Source organism: Brachyistius frenatus, unplaced genomic scaffold (assembly GCF_029030835.1).
Source record: "Brachyistius frenatus isolate BFR_SWC_R1_liver_20210118 unplaced genomic scaffold, ASM2903083v1 Contig_35, whole genome shotgun sequence".
NCBI classification, from domain to species: domain Eukaryota; kingdom Metazoa; phylum Chordata; class Actinopteri; family Embiotocidae; genus Brachyistius; species Brachyistius frenatus.
The window spans coordinates 1,636,736-1,654,270 of record NW_027210634.1 but is presented as its reverse complement, the minus strand read 5'-3'; the positions used below and the strand labels follow the sequence as shown (position 1 = coordinate 1,654,270).

The window sequence follows — 17,535 nt, the reverse complement described above, 5'->3', positions numbered from 1 at the left end:
GACCCTGTACAGGATGAGACGGGTATTAAAGGATGTTTGTATTGTTTTAACACTTAAAAGTTCACATCCTGGCTCTACGACCTGTTCTTATTTACAATGTAGGCCAGTAGCGTGCATCTGGAGTCCCATTTAGAAACCCGGTGTTTTATTAAGTTTATTCACCTCGAGAAGTGTGTGTCTGGATCAGGATGATCCAATCATGTTGCCTTAAAAAAATACACTGGCACATAAGTTAAAATAGATTACACTGAGCCTGGATAACAAAACATGGAATTTACAAATGTGGATCTGTCTGTTAGAGATGACCTTTTTTTGAACAACTGGGCCTGGGTGTCTGCATCTCCTAAATACAGCTCGTTGAACTCTTTACACTTATCTTTTCTTGACGAATTTCAGAATAAACCGGGGTTTTTATGCTTGAATGTGTTTATTCCAAAGAAAAACAAATCCTTTGTTTGTGCAGGTGTAGGCACAATTTAGGGAAAATTACATATTCCAGTTGATGTTCAAATTTAAAAGAACAAAATCTGAACCCCGCAGCAGTCAGTCAGTAGGAATCTGGCGTTACTTTAAATATTAATTCACAATTAATAGAAATAAAAATACTGATATTTGTGCCATGAGCAAAAGTTTGACAAGTCTCAGAAGTTCATTAACTCGTCAGACCTTAAGTGACTCACTGGGACTCGTAAGGCTGCTCGAGAACTGTCACCAGGACTGTCAGCTGGTGACGGAGTCTAATAAACTCCCAGACTCTTCAAACATCGTGGTAACACTCATTATCTGCAAAGCAATGGCTGAATAAGTCAGAGTCCCTTTTGAGGACAGATGAAGTTTAAATTAACCTCTTAAGACATATCTGAAGTGGAGGAAAAAAACAGCATCAGATAAAAAGATTACATTTTCATTTGTTTTAGATGGAAGTAAATAGCTGCAAAATCTAGATGCAAACGTCATTCATTTGAAAATCACACCTTTGGCAACCGAAAACTCTTATAACGATTAAAAAAAAAACACACACAACAATGTATTTAAGAATCATTTGGACTGTTTTATTGCTCTCATTTTAAAACACTACTTCATAAAAAAACACTGACATTTTTCTTCCTTCCGAGTAACCTACGGTCATTTGAGCACGTAAGATGCTTGTATAAAATTGGTTTCAGAGTTTTGAACATCAAAAATATTACATTAATTGTGGAATCAGAACCAGAAAGTCCAAAAAAAAAAAAAAAAAAAAAGGTCAAGATATACAGATCACAGAATAAAGTGGAAGACAACGTGGCTTTTTTGGGTCAAAGCAGCTTCAACAATCTTTAGTGCTTCACATTTTTTTTTTGACAGCTCATCGATGTGATTGTGAAAGCGTGATTCAAAGCCCAAAGCCCACGCACAATGCTGACTGTGCAAGTCAATATATTTTAAATGATTGAGATGTATTACACTCAGATATGCATTAATATGTTTAGATCAACTGACTCACCTTAAGTTATCAGAGTATACTTCAATCAAAAAAAACTAAGCATAATCAAGTCGTTTGATGTCAGAAAAAAATTACAGATTGATGCATTTCATTACAAATTAAACCGTCACTACATGGAACATAAATAATGCATTTTGTACTGATACTGCACAACATTTTTACCCTACACACTAAAAAGCAGAAGCTCCTCCCTGATTGGGAGTCACAGCATTTTATCTCTCACAGTGATTGTGTGTTCATTTGCATTTTATTTTTTTTAATAAAAAAAAATGCATTATTCAAAAAAAAAAAACTAAAGAAGATTTCAGATTGAAAATTATCACATTAAATGTGGAATATGATCACATTTGAAAGAAAAATACAACTCAAATAGACTTTTAGGATTGAGTCTATGGTCAAGTACATGAGAAAAACTAACCCATCAGATGGGTTTAAAATACTTTTCCACCCAATGTCAGCATTTGAAACATCAAGAAAAAAGATGTTTTTATGATTTTTTTTGTTATTACTAAAATGCTTACATAAGGTGGTTCGAATCACTTTAAAATTATCGCTTTTGTATGGGTTTAAAATATTGCAATTCATACTTGAATTAGTTCATATTGACATTGAAAAGAAAAAAAAAATCTTAAGTGTCACGGAGCACAAGAAAACTTAAAGTTAAGATTCAGAGATCCTATGCAGTGCCAGGTTAAAAAAAAAAAATAAAATAGAATTAGTGTTTGATCACAAATCATTGCACAACAGATGTGCTTAATATATCATGCCTGGCACCTACAGAAAAAGTAGGTCGAGCTACATACAGCTAAAATACATCTAAAACTCCCTAAAACAGGGAAAAGACAGCGGAGTGGAGACAGACCACAGAAAAACATATCTTCAAATTTCCACAAATGGTGATGTTAAATGGTAAAGCCGTACTTAAAATTCAACCAAGAAGTTATTTTCTGCTGAGTTGAAATACAATAAATAAAGAAGAAGAAGAAAAAAAATATTTGTTTATGCATATGCAGCCTTGGATGAGAATGTGCCCATAAATACAACATCAAGGTCCGCCACGTCACTCTCCGCGGACGACCTTTTGTAGCCCTTTTGTTAAAAAAAAAAACAAGTAAAGGAGGAAACCCCTGTGGTCGCCTCTGAAAATGCGGTACCTCCAACATTCCAGTAAGTTAGGACTTAAAATCTTTAACTACTAAAAACAGTACTATCAGAAGAGAGGTTGGTTATTTTTGGTTTAATTTGTTAAAAAAAAAAATATATATATATCTTAAAAACGGTGGAGAAGTCCTCCTGATCTGTACACAATCAAATAAAAGGTTTGTTTGGAAGACGGATTTGTTCTACAAACCTTATCAATGATTACCTATCTTTATCTTGATGCTTGATAAATTATTAGCACACACAGTTCTAAGATTTTGATGTCCCATAAAAACTGCATGCGGATGACCTTGAGTAGCCCTTTTGTTTTCGGCAAGAAATCGTGCAGAAGACGAACGGTCAACCGGATCTCGTGTCGGTCCTCAATTAAAAATTCAGTACCACCAAAGTAATTTTAACGTTTAAGACAAAGAACTTCCAGCCATTCGGATTTAAGTCCTCGCCTGACGAATATTTACAAAAACACCGCGAGGAAGCGGTACTACGAAACAAAAGAGGACGGCTCCGTTTGCCAAGCTGTGTTCGTATCCATGGACGATCTTTTCACAGATCAGTTTCAGAGCCTCTCCTCCCAAAGAAACTGTAATCCTCAGAGCCCCGGTGCATTAGAAACTGAGGAAAACCTTTTACGGAAGAACATTTCTCGAGACTGAAAGAGGAAGAGACACGGAATACAATGAATGTGATGTTTTGAATTTCTTTTGATTTAGTTTTTACGGCTTGATTCGTTTTAATGGGCATAAATCGTTTCAAGTCTATGCGATTCAATTCTTTCAAGGCCCTTTTCCAAAGACGGTACCCGTGCGGCTCAGCTCGACTCGGGGTTTTATATTATCCGTAAATGGTATCTGGTAATTGGTATATTTTTGGTATCACCTGAACACAAATGAAGTGGGCAGGCATTCATTCACACAGGCTTGCCCTTGAGGCATCGTGTTTTCACAAGTGAGGTTCAAAGATAAGCCATGAAACCCAAACTTAACTTTCTGAGCAAATTTTGCCTGCGGGATGTCCTATCGTAGAGCTGAAAGGCAATTTCGTTGTTGTTGTTGTTGATGTTGAAAATGAAGTCACAGCAGTTTCCAAAGTGGAAAAACGAAAATCCAGGAAAGCACACGCTACTCAGAAGAGTGCTGGCAAGAAGAGTCGAGTGGAGCCGGTACCGCCAATGGAAATGCGGCTTCTGATGTTGCGCAACATTTAAGTCAACTGACGTTGGCTACAAAATGTGCTTTGTAAGCAAACTGACTTGACCGGGCTTTTCTAATGAACTTCTAAATCACACAATATGGACGATTGTGAAATGCAAATCCAAGTTGGTACTCACTTACTCAGCCACACTGGAAGACCGCAAGTAGTGCTCAGCACGGTGAATGGGTATTAAGGAAAACCGACGTCTTATCTCCTAAAGGGAAAGGAGAAATAAAAGCGTTAAAACACACTGTAAACATTCATCAATTTCCAAAATCAGCAAAAGAAAAAAACAAAGAGAGCAATGCAAAGCTGCTTTCTAGGGTTACACCATAGAGTTCAAACTGGCAGGTTTGTGCGGCATAACATTTAAAAAAAAAAAACAAACAAACAGAAAAAACCTTAGCGAACCTTTAAGATATTAAAATTGTTGTAAAAGAGCATGCAAGAGGGCCAGCATTGCCAGGAGAAATGTGAGTAGGAGGCACTTAGAAGTAAAAGTTGGAGCAGCTCTCGGAGCTACAGCAAAGCGAACCCTGGCTGGTACTCACTATCCAAAGATTTATCCGCCAACATGGGCTCCTGCTCCATCATATCCATAGAGATTTTTATACTGGGGACATTTGGATGGTATGGGTAGTCAGACTGTGGGAGCACGGAGGGAGAACATTAACACTCATGGGTAGTTTTTCTTTTTTTTAAGGTGAGGACCTACTGGAGGATGTCACGAGAACAACGGACACACAGAAAGGCAGTTTGCACATTGAAACGTTACGTCTTGACTTACGAATTCCATTTCACTGTCGATGCTTCCCTTCTTCTTGTTTTTCTTTTTCTTCTCGTCCTCTTTCTTCTTCTTGTCTTTCTCCGGGATGACGTCGTCCAGGTAGCTGAGGTCGTGCTGGGAGAACACGTAGTCCATGGCCTTTCGGACGGCGACCAGCGCCAGAATCTAAAAACGGAGAGAGAGTTTTGACGATCCTTCGCGGCCAAACGATCGAGCTTAACTTTTTTTTTTTTTTTTTTTTTTTTGCCGTGACGTTAGCCGCCTCTAACCATGACGGGGAAAACGATGGCGGCCACGGTCGACTTGAGGATCCAGAGGAGGGCCAGACACAGGCCCTGGATGAAGGTGAAGAGGTGGATGCGTCTCTGGGGGACGTGCCGCAGATAGATCAGGTCCGGCTGGTGCTTGGCGGGCATGAGGAGCAGCTGCAGGCGATCCATGAACTGAGAGAAATAAACAGGCCAAAACGCTCAGCTGTGTACTTCATAAATGTATGCTTTTTTTAAAAAATTTTATTTCTGCAAGCGTTAAACACGAACGATATGCCACCCAGCTAACTTTTTCAATGAGTAACGTGTGATGAGAAATGCGCCCCATTTTTCCAAGTCGCTCGTCCAGCGCCGCTTTCGCCGGCGATGAACTGGGTCGGACGGACTCACCTGGACACCGTTGAGTGACGCGACGCCCATGTAGAGGAACACACCATAGAGAACGGGCATGGGAATGAACTGAGGGACACGGAGCACAACGGAAACGGTGTTAATCGCATGTTTGACTGGTTGTAGTAGCATCGGGTAAGTTAAGAAACAAAGAAAAGGAAAATGTGAAAAGATACGTTGATGTGGTAGAGCCCTCGCAAGAAACAAGAGTTGTTTTTTTGGGGTTTTTTTTTGGCACCACTGCTTAGTTAAAAATAGCCCGCAGGCTGCTTTTCTAAAGAATCTTCCTTTTCGTGCACACATCAGTGGGAACAGTCACTCGGCTGCTACTGGTGCAGCTTTGAGAAGCAGTTGTTCAGTATCAGCAACAGAGTCCTGCATCAACTTAAAAGCAGCAGTGGGAAAAAAAAACAACCTCAAAACACTAGAATCTTGCAAGGTAGAGCAGAAATCTGCAATATAAATAAAAAGGGAAATATATGCGGCAGAAGATGACAAAGTGTGAAATATAAAAAGACATTTGACGCAGCATCAATAATCATTTTGCATGTCATGCAAGACTACATAACCAGACGAGTGTGGAGAGGAAGATAAATTCCCAGGATTTGAAGCACGGTACGCAATATGCCCACAAGGGGGAGCACCAGCTCCATCCATCTCCATTTAGCCTTCACATTTTTTGTTTGGCAGTTTAATGAGGGAATGGAAACTGGAGAAGGCACTCTGCTGCAATTGGAGCTTAAACCCTGATGAACATGCTTATTTCACATCGTATTACTTCAGCTACGGGACCTCCTAATCGGATGAATAAAAGATCTGAAATTATTTCAAATTTGAGAGGTGTGACAGGAGTTTGTCCTAAAACAGGCGGACAGTAATCCGCGTTTCCACGGAAGAATTAAAGAAGTTGGAGCGCTACCTTGAGGATAGGGGCCATGAACACGGAAAGTCCTGTCAGGAGGAACACAAAGATCCCAGTGACTCTTTGTTCCCTGGATTGGGTGGAGGGGGGATAAGAACAAAATTAGTCAGCAGATCTGAATCGATGTAGATGCAGCAAAGGTTCAGCGAGTCCTGGAGCTGAATTTCTAATGGTTGTATATGCACAAGACATGTATGTTTTTGAATGAACCACATCAACACGCAAGGAAATCCTTATCCTCATAATCACGTACAAATCCACGATACCATGATGCGCAATATTTACAGACTTTGTAAAAGAAATAAGATTTTTACCGACTTCTATCTCATTAACAAATTTGTTTCCTTTTAAATGGACTTTTTTTTTTTTTTTAGCGCAGCCATTCTCTGTAAAAGAACAACTGCAAGTATATTTATATCTTTACATACAGTACACTGAGATTTGAAAAGACTTTTTTTTTTACCCTTTTCTCTCATATTTTAAGACTTCTTTCTCTCCTTTTTTATGTTCTTCTGTTTCTTTCCTTTCTGATTCATTAAAGTAAAATGGTCTATTTCTGTTTTTTCTGTCACTTGTTGCTGGTTAATAATCGTGTCTTTGTGCACGATATTCTTGAAAAAGAAAACATGGCTCTGCTTTGTTTATGATCAGTGATGGGAGGGGACTTGGGTTTGTCCACTTCCCCACATTTTCAATTTGGGATTTATAAAATACAAAACTGCATGCAAGTCTATTTCTATGAACATATATATATATATATATATTTTACCGCATGCAATTCTGTCTTCATGTGTCGAAATAAACATTTAGTACGGACTCTACACACAAATTATGGTTCCTGAAGTTAAAAACTGTTATTCTGCTTTACCCGTTTGTAGATTTATTTACACCTGAGAATACAAAATTAATTGACCTGTCACAATCCAATACTGGATGCCCTCTATGAAAACATAGAAAGGCATAGAAACCTCCGTCCCGGACCAACAAGTTAGAAACAAATGATTTTAAAATGACGGTGACACCGTGCCCAGCAGCTCACCTGACACCCAGGAACTTGGGCTGCTCCCCGGGGGCCGACGTCTGGGTCTCCATTTTCAGAGAGTCGATGTGGGCGATGGAGATGACGGTGGCGGCCACGTACCACGGCAGGCCCATGAAGGAGCAGATGATCATCAGGATGGCCACCCAGAACAAGTCCAAGTGATATCCCGCCCCTTTCTGCGAGGAGACGGGAGGAAAGCGATGAAGAGGAGCAGGAGGATGAGAGGCATGAAGAAAGAGACAGCTGGCCAACGATGATTTCAAAATGATCTTAAGAGCTCGTGGTGCTGTAGAAGTGAACTAATAGATCAAACTAATAAAACCAACAAGTTTTAATGAGAATACTTTCACAATGACACAAATATAGTGTGGTTTAAAATATAAAGTTTGACTGTTTCAGGCCAGAAACGTTATTTCTCCACCTGTCCTTCCTGGCATTGTGAGGAAGCATCATTTTTTAAAACCCCAAAAAATAAAGACAAATTTCAACACTTTTTTTCTGGTAACTCTTCCAAAGATTGATCATTTTGGACTCTTGATTTTCTTTAAATCCTGTCCACGAGCCTTTATTTTCACCCTTGAAATTAAACATGTATTTCATCCCTCGGAAACCTCGAGGTGGTGCACCGACCTTGAGCTTGTGCTCTTTCCTGTTGACGATCACAGCGGTGATCTGTTGGTCCATGAAGATCAGGATAGTGACCAGCAGGGCGGGGAGGGCAGCAGCCATGTACACCCACCAAGGGTTTGCTCCAAAAGGAGGAACAAACCAGCCCCTCAGCGGACTCGTGGGCTACACGAAACCAGCAGGGAGAACAGAGATGATTAAAATACACCATCGCATGTATACGCGCCTCTGGACCGCCGACTGGCGCCAAATCATTTCTAGATTACAGGACACGGATAACATCTTAAAAACCTCACAACAAAACAGAAACACAAATCTAACTTGAAGCGGTTACTTCAGTGCACTAGGTGAGTCTCAAGTACCGAACAGAGTTTGAAATGACAGAAAAAAGGCCGTGAATTCAGACTCTGTGGTCGAACAAAGGTGGCTCTGTGCTCGCAGCGAGAAGCCCACCTGTGTTCTCACATCACCTATAATCAAGCCGTGCCCGCTCCTCCACCGATGTGTGTGTGTGTGTGTGTGTGTGTGTGTGTGTATGTGCGCGCGCGTGTGTGTGTGTTAGATGCCAGCTGAGGAACATTCGATCTCCAGCGATCTCCAAGATGGTCTTACTTTCAGGTAATATATATCTTTACTGGGGGAAGCTACAAAGAGGAGCATTATGCCGGGATTTAAAAGAATTACAGAGGCTTTCTATCAGAAACATGGATCGTTATCAGTGTACTCGGAGGGAAACTGCCGTCGTCACCCCCGCTAAAAAAAACAAAACTATTTGGTGCAAAGATTTCAGGCGCCAAATGAAACGACGACGACTTTCTTTGTGCGTCATTTTTATTTTTTTGCCTTGCGTGTTTTAATACGTACCTTGAATTCACTTGGCACTATGAGTTTCGGAGTGTCCACACCGACGAAGGCGTCCACGCAGCAGAAGAGGAGAATGGTCAAGATGATCGCGAAGTCGCTGATCAGCTTCCTCACCTAAAAAAAAAAAACAAGGAGGAACATTTTTTTGTTTGTTTTTGCTTCTGGTGAAATGTTTTCGTCGTGTGTTTGACAAAGAACGACGCCGCCTTAAACACCGTGTTTGTAGATAAACAAGCAAGCACACTTGGAACACAGCAAAAGAGTCACTGGATGATCATGAGAATATGAAATGTTGGTATTTGATCTCAACATTCGTTGCATGGCAGCTCTAAGGCCACTGGTGTCTGAATGGGAAGCACAAATTTGTAAAGCGCTTTGAGACCGCTATGGTAAAAAGACTTTGCATAATTGCAGACCATTTTCCACTTTGGACTGACGCAAACTGAATTTTCTCCACTCAGCTGTTCGACAGGTGAATGGAATTTGTATTTATTTCAGGATGAATTTGAATAACTTTGAGGAACCATTTGCTTTTCATCTCGCACCACCATCATCATGTAAAAATTTCAATACACTTGTATCGCAGTGTTTCCTTTCCTGAATTTGAATTTTTTTTTTTAAATTTGAACTTCCTCCACCAGTTACCAACACACACTCCTATGTCCTCCAGTGTAATATCTTATTCCAACATTATGTCCATTGCATCGTCTCCTTGAATCCTTCTAGTAAAAAAAAAAAATCCTCAGTGTAAGTATTTAGTCGCAGGTGGGTTTTTTTTCTTGTTGACAAAGTGTAAAATTTCACTGCCTTAGTTGGCAAAATATGCATTGACAAATATTTGTAATTTTGAAATAAGTATACAGAAGTGGGACCACCTGCATGCACACGTCACTAAACCTCTGTAATAAAATGTAAATGAAGTTGGTTAGGAGATGTCATACAGATACAAACTAGAGAGACTCGAGATTTATACCCCGTGACTCTTCTATTGAATTTGAGAAAATGTGGCATCCCTTCTTGTCATATGCTGACTCTAAGCTTTAAATCTCCTCTTATGTAACTTCAGACCTACGGTTAGTCATTTTCTCCGGACACACCGCATCAATTCATCTTATTATACTTAAGCCTTGAACAACTTCATATTTTTTCAGCTTTATTTTGTTTTCGGGCTTTATTTTAGTTTTTGGCTTTATTTTTGGGGTTTTGGGCTTTATTTGAGTTTTTTGGCATTATTTTAGTTTTTGGCTTGATGTTAAAACAAAAATACATGATATGTATTGCATTTGTATTGTATTTATCTGTAAAATGTAAAACCAATAAACAAATTAAAAACAGTTTTTTAAAATAAAGTTGCAGTTCATTTATTAACCTGACATCTCGACTCATGACTTCTTTGCCAAAACAGCACTGTTAAAATTGATACAAAATCTGTGCTTTTCACGTTACCTTTTCTCGCAACCGTCTGCAGCTTAATGTTCTCAATCACTGTTCACTCCGTCCGCACAAAGCCAGACGTAGAAAAAAAAAAAACCCGCATGTGTCGTAAGCAGTGATCACTCACCGTGGTGGGGAAGAAGCGGCTCGTCTTGAACTGCTTCAGGCCCATGGAGCAGGTGTAGGTCCCGAAGAACAAGATGAAGGATATCAGGGTGATGTCAGGCACGTAGCCACAAGCCTCTCCCACGAGCTGCCCTCCGTAGTTCAGACACTGCTTCCTGGTCAGGGACGCCCAGGTCGCGTTCACCGGCTGGAGAGACACAAGGATAGACGTCATCGGTTATAACAAATACGCAACAATATCTGGAGGAAGAGTAGCTTTCAAGCAATGAATTCTGGATCTTTGCCACTAAATGTAAAAAAACAAACCAAAAAAAAAACAAGGTCACTACATACCAGATCAGTACTGTTTGTCCAGGCGGTGATATCGAAGAGTTCTGAGGAGTTGCCTGGTGAAGAGAAACAATAATATCTAATCTCCACAATGAGAACAATTCTAGTGTCACGCTTGTCATTTTAAATCCGTGTCAACATCTCTCCCAAACAACACTGCCAAGTCCCACTCAACACACACAGTCTGATAGGGCTGCCGAGAAAGTAAACAGTGATATCTCCAAGTATCATTTGTTATTTCCACTGCAAACACAGCAGAAGCTTTATAGTAGAAAAAGTAACGTCACCGGCAAAATCCGACGACACCAAATACAAAATGTTCACGATAACGGAACTTCTCATGGTGGCTCAAAACAATCAGGGAAAGGAAGGTGTTGTCTGACTCTGCCCGGCGTCGTCGGGGGAGAAACTCTTCCTGTGATCCGGTGAGCGATTTCTCGATATCTACGTACCAGGCGTGCAGCGGCAGTCGTAGCGAGTGACGAGGTCTAGGTCGAACTCGGAGTTGATGGGGTTGTGGTGGGACAGCTTGATCATCTTTTTGAACGCGTCGTAGATGAAGATGAAGCTGATGAGCGCCGAGAAGCCCTCCTCGGTGAAGCGCGTGAAGTACTGCACCAGGAAGCTGGCGTCCGTGGCGACCAGCACCAGACAGAGGAACCCCGACCACAGGCCGATCCACAGCCGGAACTCCAGGTAGTTGAAGCCGTTGTCTCTGAGGAAGACGGTAACGAGTGAACAAGCGTATTCTTCCTACGACGCTACATTTTATCCCCAAACAATTACACTTCAGTGGGCTTTCAGCGAGTGCTGTCGAACCTGAATTTGTGTTTAAAAGTCTGCAAATATTAGTTGCTGAATCAGCTTCTTTTATGTGAACAATAACAAATTCATACACCACTTTTGTATCACAGCTTAACAGCATGCGCAGTTGTTGTTTTTTTTCCCTGTATGCATTTCTTTGTTTTTAAATCGATAAAGCTGACACTGATCACATCTGTTACAGTAAACAAAACAATGTTCATCACTTACTCTACTTCACCTATGTTTCTGTCTGTCCACATATCACTGTGTCCCATAACGTCCCTTTAAATTCCCCACATCTGTAGCTTAAATGCACACGTCATGCATTCAGTGTTTTTGTTTCTTTGAATTTGAAAAGTCTCGGCATTCAGCCGACCTGCGGTGTAACTTCGATCTCTCAACTCTTTCAGTGACAGACTCTTTATAGCTCCGCCCCGCTATTGCGGTCCAGCAAAAAAATATTGTATTTCTGTTATTTACCTAATTCATGAGCACCTGTTTTTGTTCCAGTTCAGTGAGAATCTCTGCTGCGTTTTTGTCCTCTGATCTCTGTGTGTTTCATGAAGGGAGGCGCTCAACCCCGCCTCCTGCCCCCGTTACACTGGCACGGTGCAAGCGAGAGGAGATTGTCCACTCCTTAATCGACCACTTTGATAGCGTCGTTCTCTCAGACACGTTAAAAAGATTTTTTTTTAAAAAGTAAAATGCTGAAATAGATCGCCAAATATACCAAGCTACTTAGATACTGGTTAGAGACTCCTGATATACACAGTATATATACTATATATATTCAACAGCTGTAAGAGCCTAGCAGCTGCCACTGACTCGGCAACAGTTGACCCGAGGCATGGAAAACATGGGGAGGACGCAAACGCCACAACATTCTTCACTCCCAGTGTAAAATTAAATGAGAGTGAATTATTAATAATGGAACATAATCAGCCTAGTGTTTGGTAATGCTAGAAGTCTTTGTTCGGCTGAGGGGAGGGAGTTCAGCGGGAGGAGAAGTCAGCATTATAAATCACACGTTGAAATGCACAATAAGTGTCATCTCGGTTTTATATTACACTTTCATTCAGGACAAATACATTTTCCTTTTTTTTTTTTTTCCATAGAGTATAATTACAGCACCTAATGTCTGTAAGTTGAACACATTACAGTCTCTGTTTCCACTGGTTGTGCACAAGCATGTGTGCGTGTGTGCGCTGCTTTTATCCCCATGTCGATCAGGGCAGGAAGTCGACGGCACAAAACACATGGGAAATTAACAATAAGTTGGCAACGGTGCCCGCCAAGAGATTTAGAGTCAGGCACAAAAAGTTCCAGTGAGATATCACTTAAGTTAACGGCCTCTGATGCAAAGTTGACAATGTGAATCACCTATTCCGTATTATGCTTATATTTCTACTTAAATAAAAAATAATTTTTTTTTAAAAAGGAGCACAAGGATAGCGTTTCTGTAAACACACAAACAGCCTCTGTCCTTTGGGGGGGAAAGACTACAATCTATAAATATCTCGCAGGCTATTGACCCCCGCTTGTGAACTAAGTTTCACCCCTCGCTTATATTTACTCATTTTAAAAGCGGGCGTCGACTCACTTGCTGAAACTGAAGAGGAGTCTTTCGAAGACTAACACGGGGCCTGTGCTGCTGAGGATAGTCAGCGGCTGACCGGCCAGCAGGCAGAACAAGGCTCCCGTCACTGCCGTGCCCAGGAAACTCTCCAACACCCCCTGCAACACAGAAAGACCAAAAAAAATTCACATGGAGCACATACAAGTAAAAAAATAAATAAATAAAAAGAATTGAGAAAGCAAATTCTGTAATATGCGCATGACTCCATGTCAACCATCTTGGTCAGGAATTTTGTCATCAGTTTTATGCATATTTTTGTAACTTTTTTTTCCCTCCACAACTCTCATGACATATTTCTGCTTGTTCAGGTGGAAATATTGTTTAACCACACACACACACACACACACACACACACACACACACACACACACACACACACACACACACATCTGGCCCGTCAAGTTTACAAATTGGATGCTATGAGAGCTCTTTCATCACGCACTCAGAAAAAAAAAAAAAAAAAAAACATTCGGTGGAGGCAAGGGATTCCCCGAGTGGAAAAAAAAAGAAAAAAGAGGGGGGGCGGGGGTGAGTATAGAGGATTAAGGAGCACCGGTTGGTGGGAGCGGGGACGGTCAGTGGAAACACAGCCACGATGAGGTTGCAGCCGCTGCGTAATCTGGATCTGTGGTTTATTTACAGCGCCGGGCAAAGACTCGACGTGGGTGGAGCGAGCAGCTATCATACCACAGCAGTATTACAATGCCGCCAACAGCAGGTCCAGCAGATGGATGTGTGTGTAGCTTATCAGCTGAAGGGACCGTATTAGTTTGTGACCTAAAATGAGGAGCTGTGACGGAGGTGAAAACAACAAACATCTTGAAAAGTAATTGAGTCACGTCATTGACTTTACATGGGGAGCATATTGAGGCTCAGCTCGTAGGAAACGTATCTTAGTTTGGTTACAATGGAGAAAGCAAAACATGCCGTACAGATAAGAGGAATAATAATAATTAAAAAAAAAAAGACTCAAAATCACAATTTCAGCCTTAAAATCTGTTTGAAAATGATAACTTGCGTCTTATTTTGTATGCAAAATGAAGTGCCGTGTTTAGGTCAGAGCAACCTCATGTAATAGTCTGTGTTAAATTAACTAAAGCTAGATCAACCGGGGTTTCAGGTCTGGTTTTAAGGAGTCAAATGTAGGTCACACCTCGGAGCTTCAGGTGGTTCGAAGTTAACCTATGACTCGTTGAGTTTTCCCTTTGATTGTGCAACAACATTTCCACAGATTAAAAAAAATTGACGAGCCGCAAGGGCGACCAGGTGTCCCACTTTATGTAGGACTGCTCTACTCCAAAATGTGGCTTTTGTCCAAAGGTTGTGAAGAAAGTGAGGAATGCAATCCCACAGGTCAGCAGACTGTGGTAGAAAGCTGAAACCGCATATATGTTGAAACCTCAGCTTTTTTTTTTTTTTTTATATACTTTCTTTATTTACTTAGATTTGATTTGAATGAAACTTTCCAAACCCCCCCAATGCTATTTGTTTAGTCATTTCACATGCTAATCTGCATTGTATATTTTCTACGTTTGGGAAGACATATATCTGTCAGCATCGATAACATGTCCTCTTTGTCCCACATTTGGCTTGTTGGGAGCTGATCGCCCTTCTTACTGCAGATCAGTTAAATACAACAATAATAAAAAAAAAGGGGGACGGGGGGGTTACCTGCATGTTCTCTGTAGCGTCTCCGAGTAAGCCTCCGAACGTGATCGCATTGGTGACTGTGCCCAGATAGATGAACAAGATGGCTGACAGGGACTGGATATGGAGAGCGTCGTAGAAGTCGCTGGCAAAGAACGGCAGTTTCCGCTTGATGTCCAGGACAAGACCTCCGCAGAACCTTAAAGAACAGAGCCGTTCGAGTTAGCAAGCGATTGATGTCATAACTTTAACTGCAGATCTACGATGACTCATGATGTGTAACATTTTTGTCTATGGAAAGGAAAACAAAAGGTTATTCAAAAGGTAAAACTGCTTTCATTGTTCTTTAAATCTGTGCAGAACATTTCCTGGTTTGGAAACTTACTGGAAGACAAAATATTTTACTTATTTGTAACAATAGATATCTTCACTGACAGCCATCAGACACCATCAGGATTATAAACATGATAACATCTTTATATTTTAATGTAGAAATGTGTATTTCATTTCAAGAGAATTTGAATTACTTTCTTGTGCGTTGAAGCTCCTCTCCGACCTCGTGCCCTCCTCCCCCTCCGTGTCCCGGGTCATGGGGAGTGTCACCGTTCATCTGAGGTGCCTCTAAACCAGCATACATGTTCTTCCTTTAAAAAAAAAAAAAAAAAAAAAAAAAAAGAAAAACACACACAACCCAACTTCAATAAAATCATGAAAGCATTTAGAGAAACTTGTGTATAATTTTTGGCTTTTTTGATCCATTGACATAAAAATCTGTGGCTTCAAATCATCTTTGCAAATACTGTGAACAATTAATACAATTTATAATGGAAAAAAAACTATGTGCATCTTGAGATTCCATGACACGTAATCAAGTCAAAAGAATATGCAGTGGAAAATTGAAAACAACTAAATCTTTCAAAGAGAGTTCAGCTATTTCTAATCGTGCTACAGGCACAGATCAGTTTTAGTGTGAAATGTGCTTCATCCTGCAGACACACTTCATAATTCCCATAATAAATTGTGCTCAGTCGACATTTTATTCCGTATTTAGGAATGAACAAATTTTCTGCTTCCAAAAGAAAGTGAAATTCAGAAGCAGTGAAACACACGGTGGTTTGAGTCAGCAGCCTCTGGGCCTTGTTTAGTCTCCTATGAGCTGCAGTTTGTGTTAACAAACAGACATCTGAGTCAGTTTGTTGACTTTGAGACTCCTCTGCACTTGTGCTACAATAGTTTAGCAATTTAGCATTTCTCTTCCAATAATTGGATGATAAAAAGGGCCTGAGGTGATTCAGGAAATATGTTTTTATGTCTCTAATACTGTGCGCGTGTTCACGTGACACTCGTGGGATTTAACAAGATTCATGTGTGGTGACTACATTCATGCGGATTAGGTGTCATGGATTAGAGCGGACCTCTTGTCGGAGGAGGGCAGAGACTTGGGCGGCTCTATCCTGATGTCGGGGTCCCACTCGCCGGGCGGCAGGACGATGACCTCGTCCAGGAACTCCTCGATCCCGGCCAGCAGGTCCTGCCTGTCCTTCGCTTTGTAGGCGATATCGTGGAATACCTGGACATAACAGCAACCGTTCATAACCAACTCATTAATAATGTAACGTGTCCTTAAATGATTCATTTCAGAGGCACAAAATGTGATCACTACAACAACCAAGAAATCGTCTGAGCCAACATCTGCGTTTCCCAGGATCACAGGTAGAGTATTTACAAAAGCAGTGTGTGAGGCGGTGTGACTCAAAACCACAAACATCTGATAAGCCTGTGACGCAACGACGGTCATGTCTGGGCACTGAGAGGGTAAAGTTTAACTCAAGGAAATCCTGGAAAAACACTTCCTACTCTGCCTTGTTGACACGCGAGATATACGCTGGCGGTAGGAGAGTTTCAGAGGCCCTGTGGGAAATAACAGGCCCAGGTGCTCTCAGGATTCAGACTGCTTACTAAGAGCTCTCCATTAACATTCCTGACAAACGCCAAGAGGTTAAAGCTGGGAGAAGAGAAGACAAACACGGCAGAGAGACACTGAGCAGACATGGTCGAAGGGCACGGGAGGGTGCAAAAAGCCGACGAAGAGAGTGAAAGGGAGTGTCTTTTTTTTCCTCCTTATTCCACTGTATAATAAATTAGTCTCCCACAACTTGACCTCACAGCTTAACAACTAAGCTATAAATTGGTCGCTGCCAACAGAACAGACCAACTGCTGCGCTGATTTGGCAGCGATAGTAAAGGAGGAGGGCTTAAGGTGGACAATTCTTTGAATTAACGTAACTGGAAACGGCCAAAACTTTTTAACACGTTATTCCACCGTCCAGAGGATTAGTCCCAAATTCCGAATAAGGTCTTAAAATGTCCATTATCTTAAGTTCACAAGAGCTTTGATTAGTCCAATTACAGCTCAAAGAGGATGAGGTCTACTCCTTTAGGACAGTGGAAATCACTCTGGTGCTCTGTCAGTCTGATAAAACTAGTTCAGAACAAATAGATCTTATCAATTGTTGTGAAACATTTTTGGGCTTGAAGAGCTCCTGTAACTTGTAAAGATTTCAGGTGAAACCAGGCCAAACACACTCCAAGTGGAGGAAGAATACCGACAAAAGTGAAACTTGTACAGTAAAAAATGTACCTCATCTGACATCAGGGTGGCGATGGCTCTTCCAATCTCATGATAGGACTTCGCTTTGCCTTTGGGGCCCAACAGGACGAAGAGAAATCTGAGTAAGAAGAAGGAAATGAGACGTTATAAAGTCCGAATCTGATGGTTCAACTTCAACCTGGCTGACACGGTTTTGTTCTTTATTTTTCTA

General features: G+C 41.0%; 1 protein-coding gene across 1 annotated transcript in view; it reads right to left on the bottom strand.

Annotated features, from left to right (window-relative positions):
- Positions 1-1,026: 1,026 nt before the first annotated feature.
- Positions 1,027-17,535, bottom strand: part of LOC138622237 (electrogenic sodium bicarbonate cotransporter 1-like) — a 33,307-nt gene continuing 16,798 nt past the window's right edge. Inside the window, exons 10-27 of the mRNA XM_069700882.1 lie at positions 17,355-17,442; positions 16,129-16,283; positions 15,241-15,357; positions 14,738-14,912; positions 13,031-13,164; positions 11,079-11,341; positions 10,630-10,682; positions 10,298-10,483; positions 8,737-8,850; positions 7,876-8,037; positions 7,243-7,421; positions 6,201-6,273; positions 5,282-5,350; positions 4,892-5,065; positions 4,623-4,787; positions 4,387-4,480; positions 3,972-4,049; positions 1,027-3,293 (exon numbers count right to left, since the gene is read on the bottom strand). Of these exons, the coding sequence (XP_069556983.1) occupies positions 4,006-4,049; positions 4,387-4,480; positions 4,623-4,787; positions 4,892-5,065; positions 5,282-5,350; positions 6,201-6,273; positions 7,243-7,421; positions 7,876-8,037; positions 8,737-8,850; positions 10,298-10,483; positions 10,630-10,682; positions 11,079-11,341; positions 13,031-13,164; positions 14,738-14,912; positions 15,241-15,357; positions 16,129-16,283; positions 17,355-17,442 (2,245 nt within the window). The 3' untranslated portion in view covers positions 1,027-3,293; positions 3,972-4,005. The remainder of the gene's footprint in view (positions 3,294-3,971; positions 4,050-4,386; positions 4,481-4,622; positions 4,788-4,891; positions 5,066-5,281; positions 5,351-6,200; positions 6,274-7,242; positions 7,422-7,875; positions 8,038-8,736; positions 8,851-10,297; positions 10,484-10,629; positions 10,683-11,078; positions 11,342-13,030; positions 13,165-14,737; positions 14,913-15,240; positions 15,358-16,128; positions 16,284-17,354; positions 17,443-17,535) is intronic.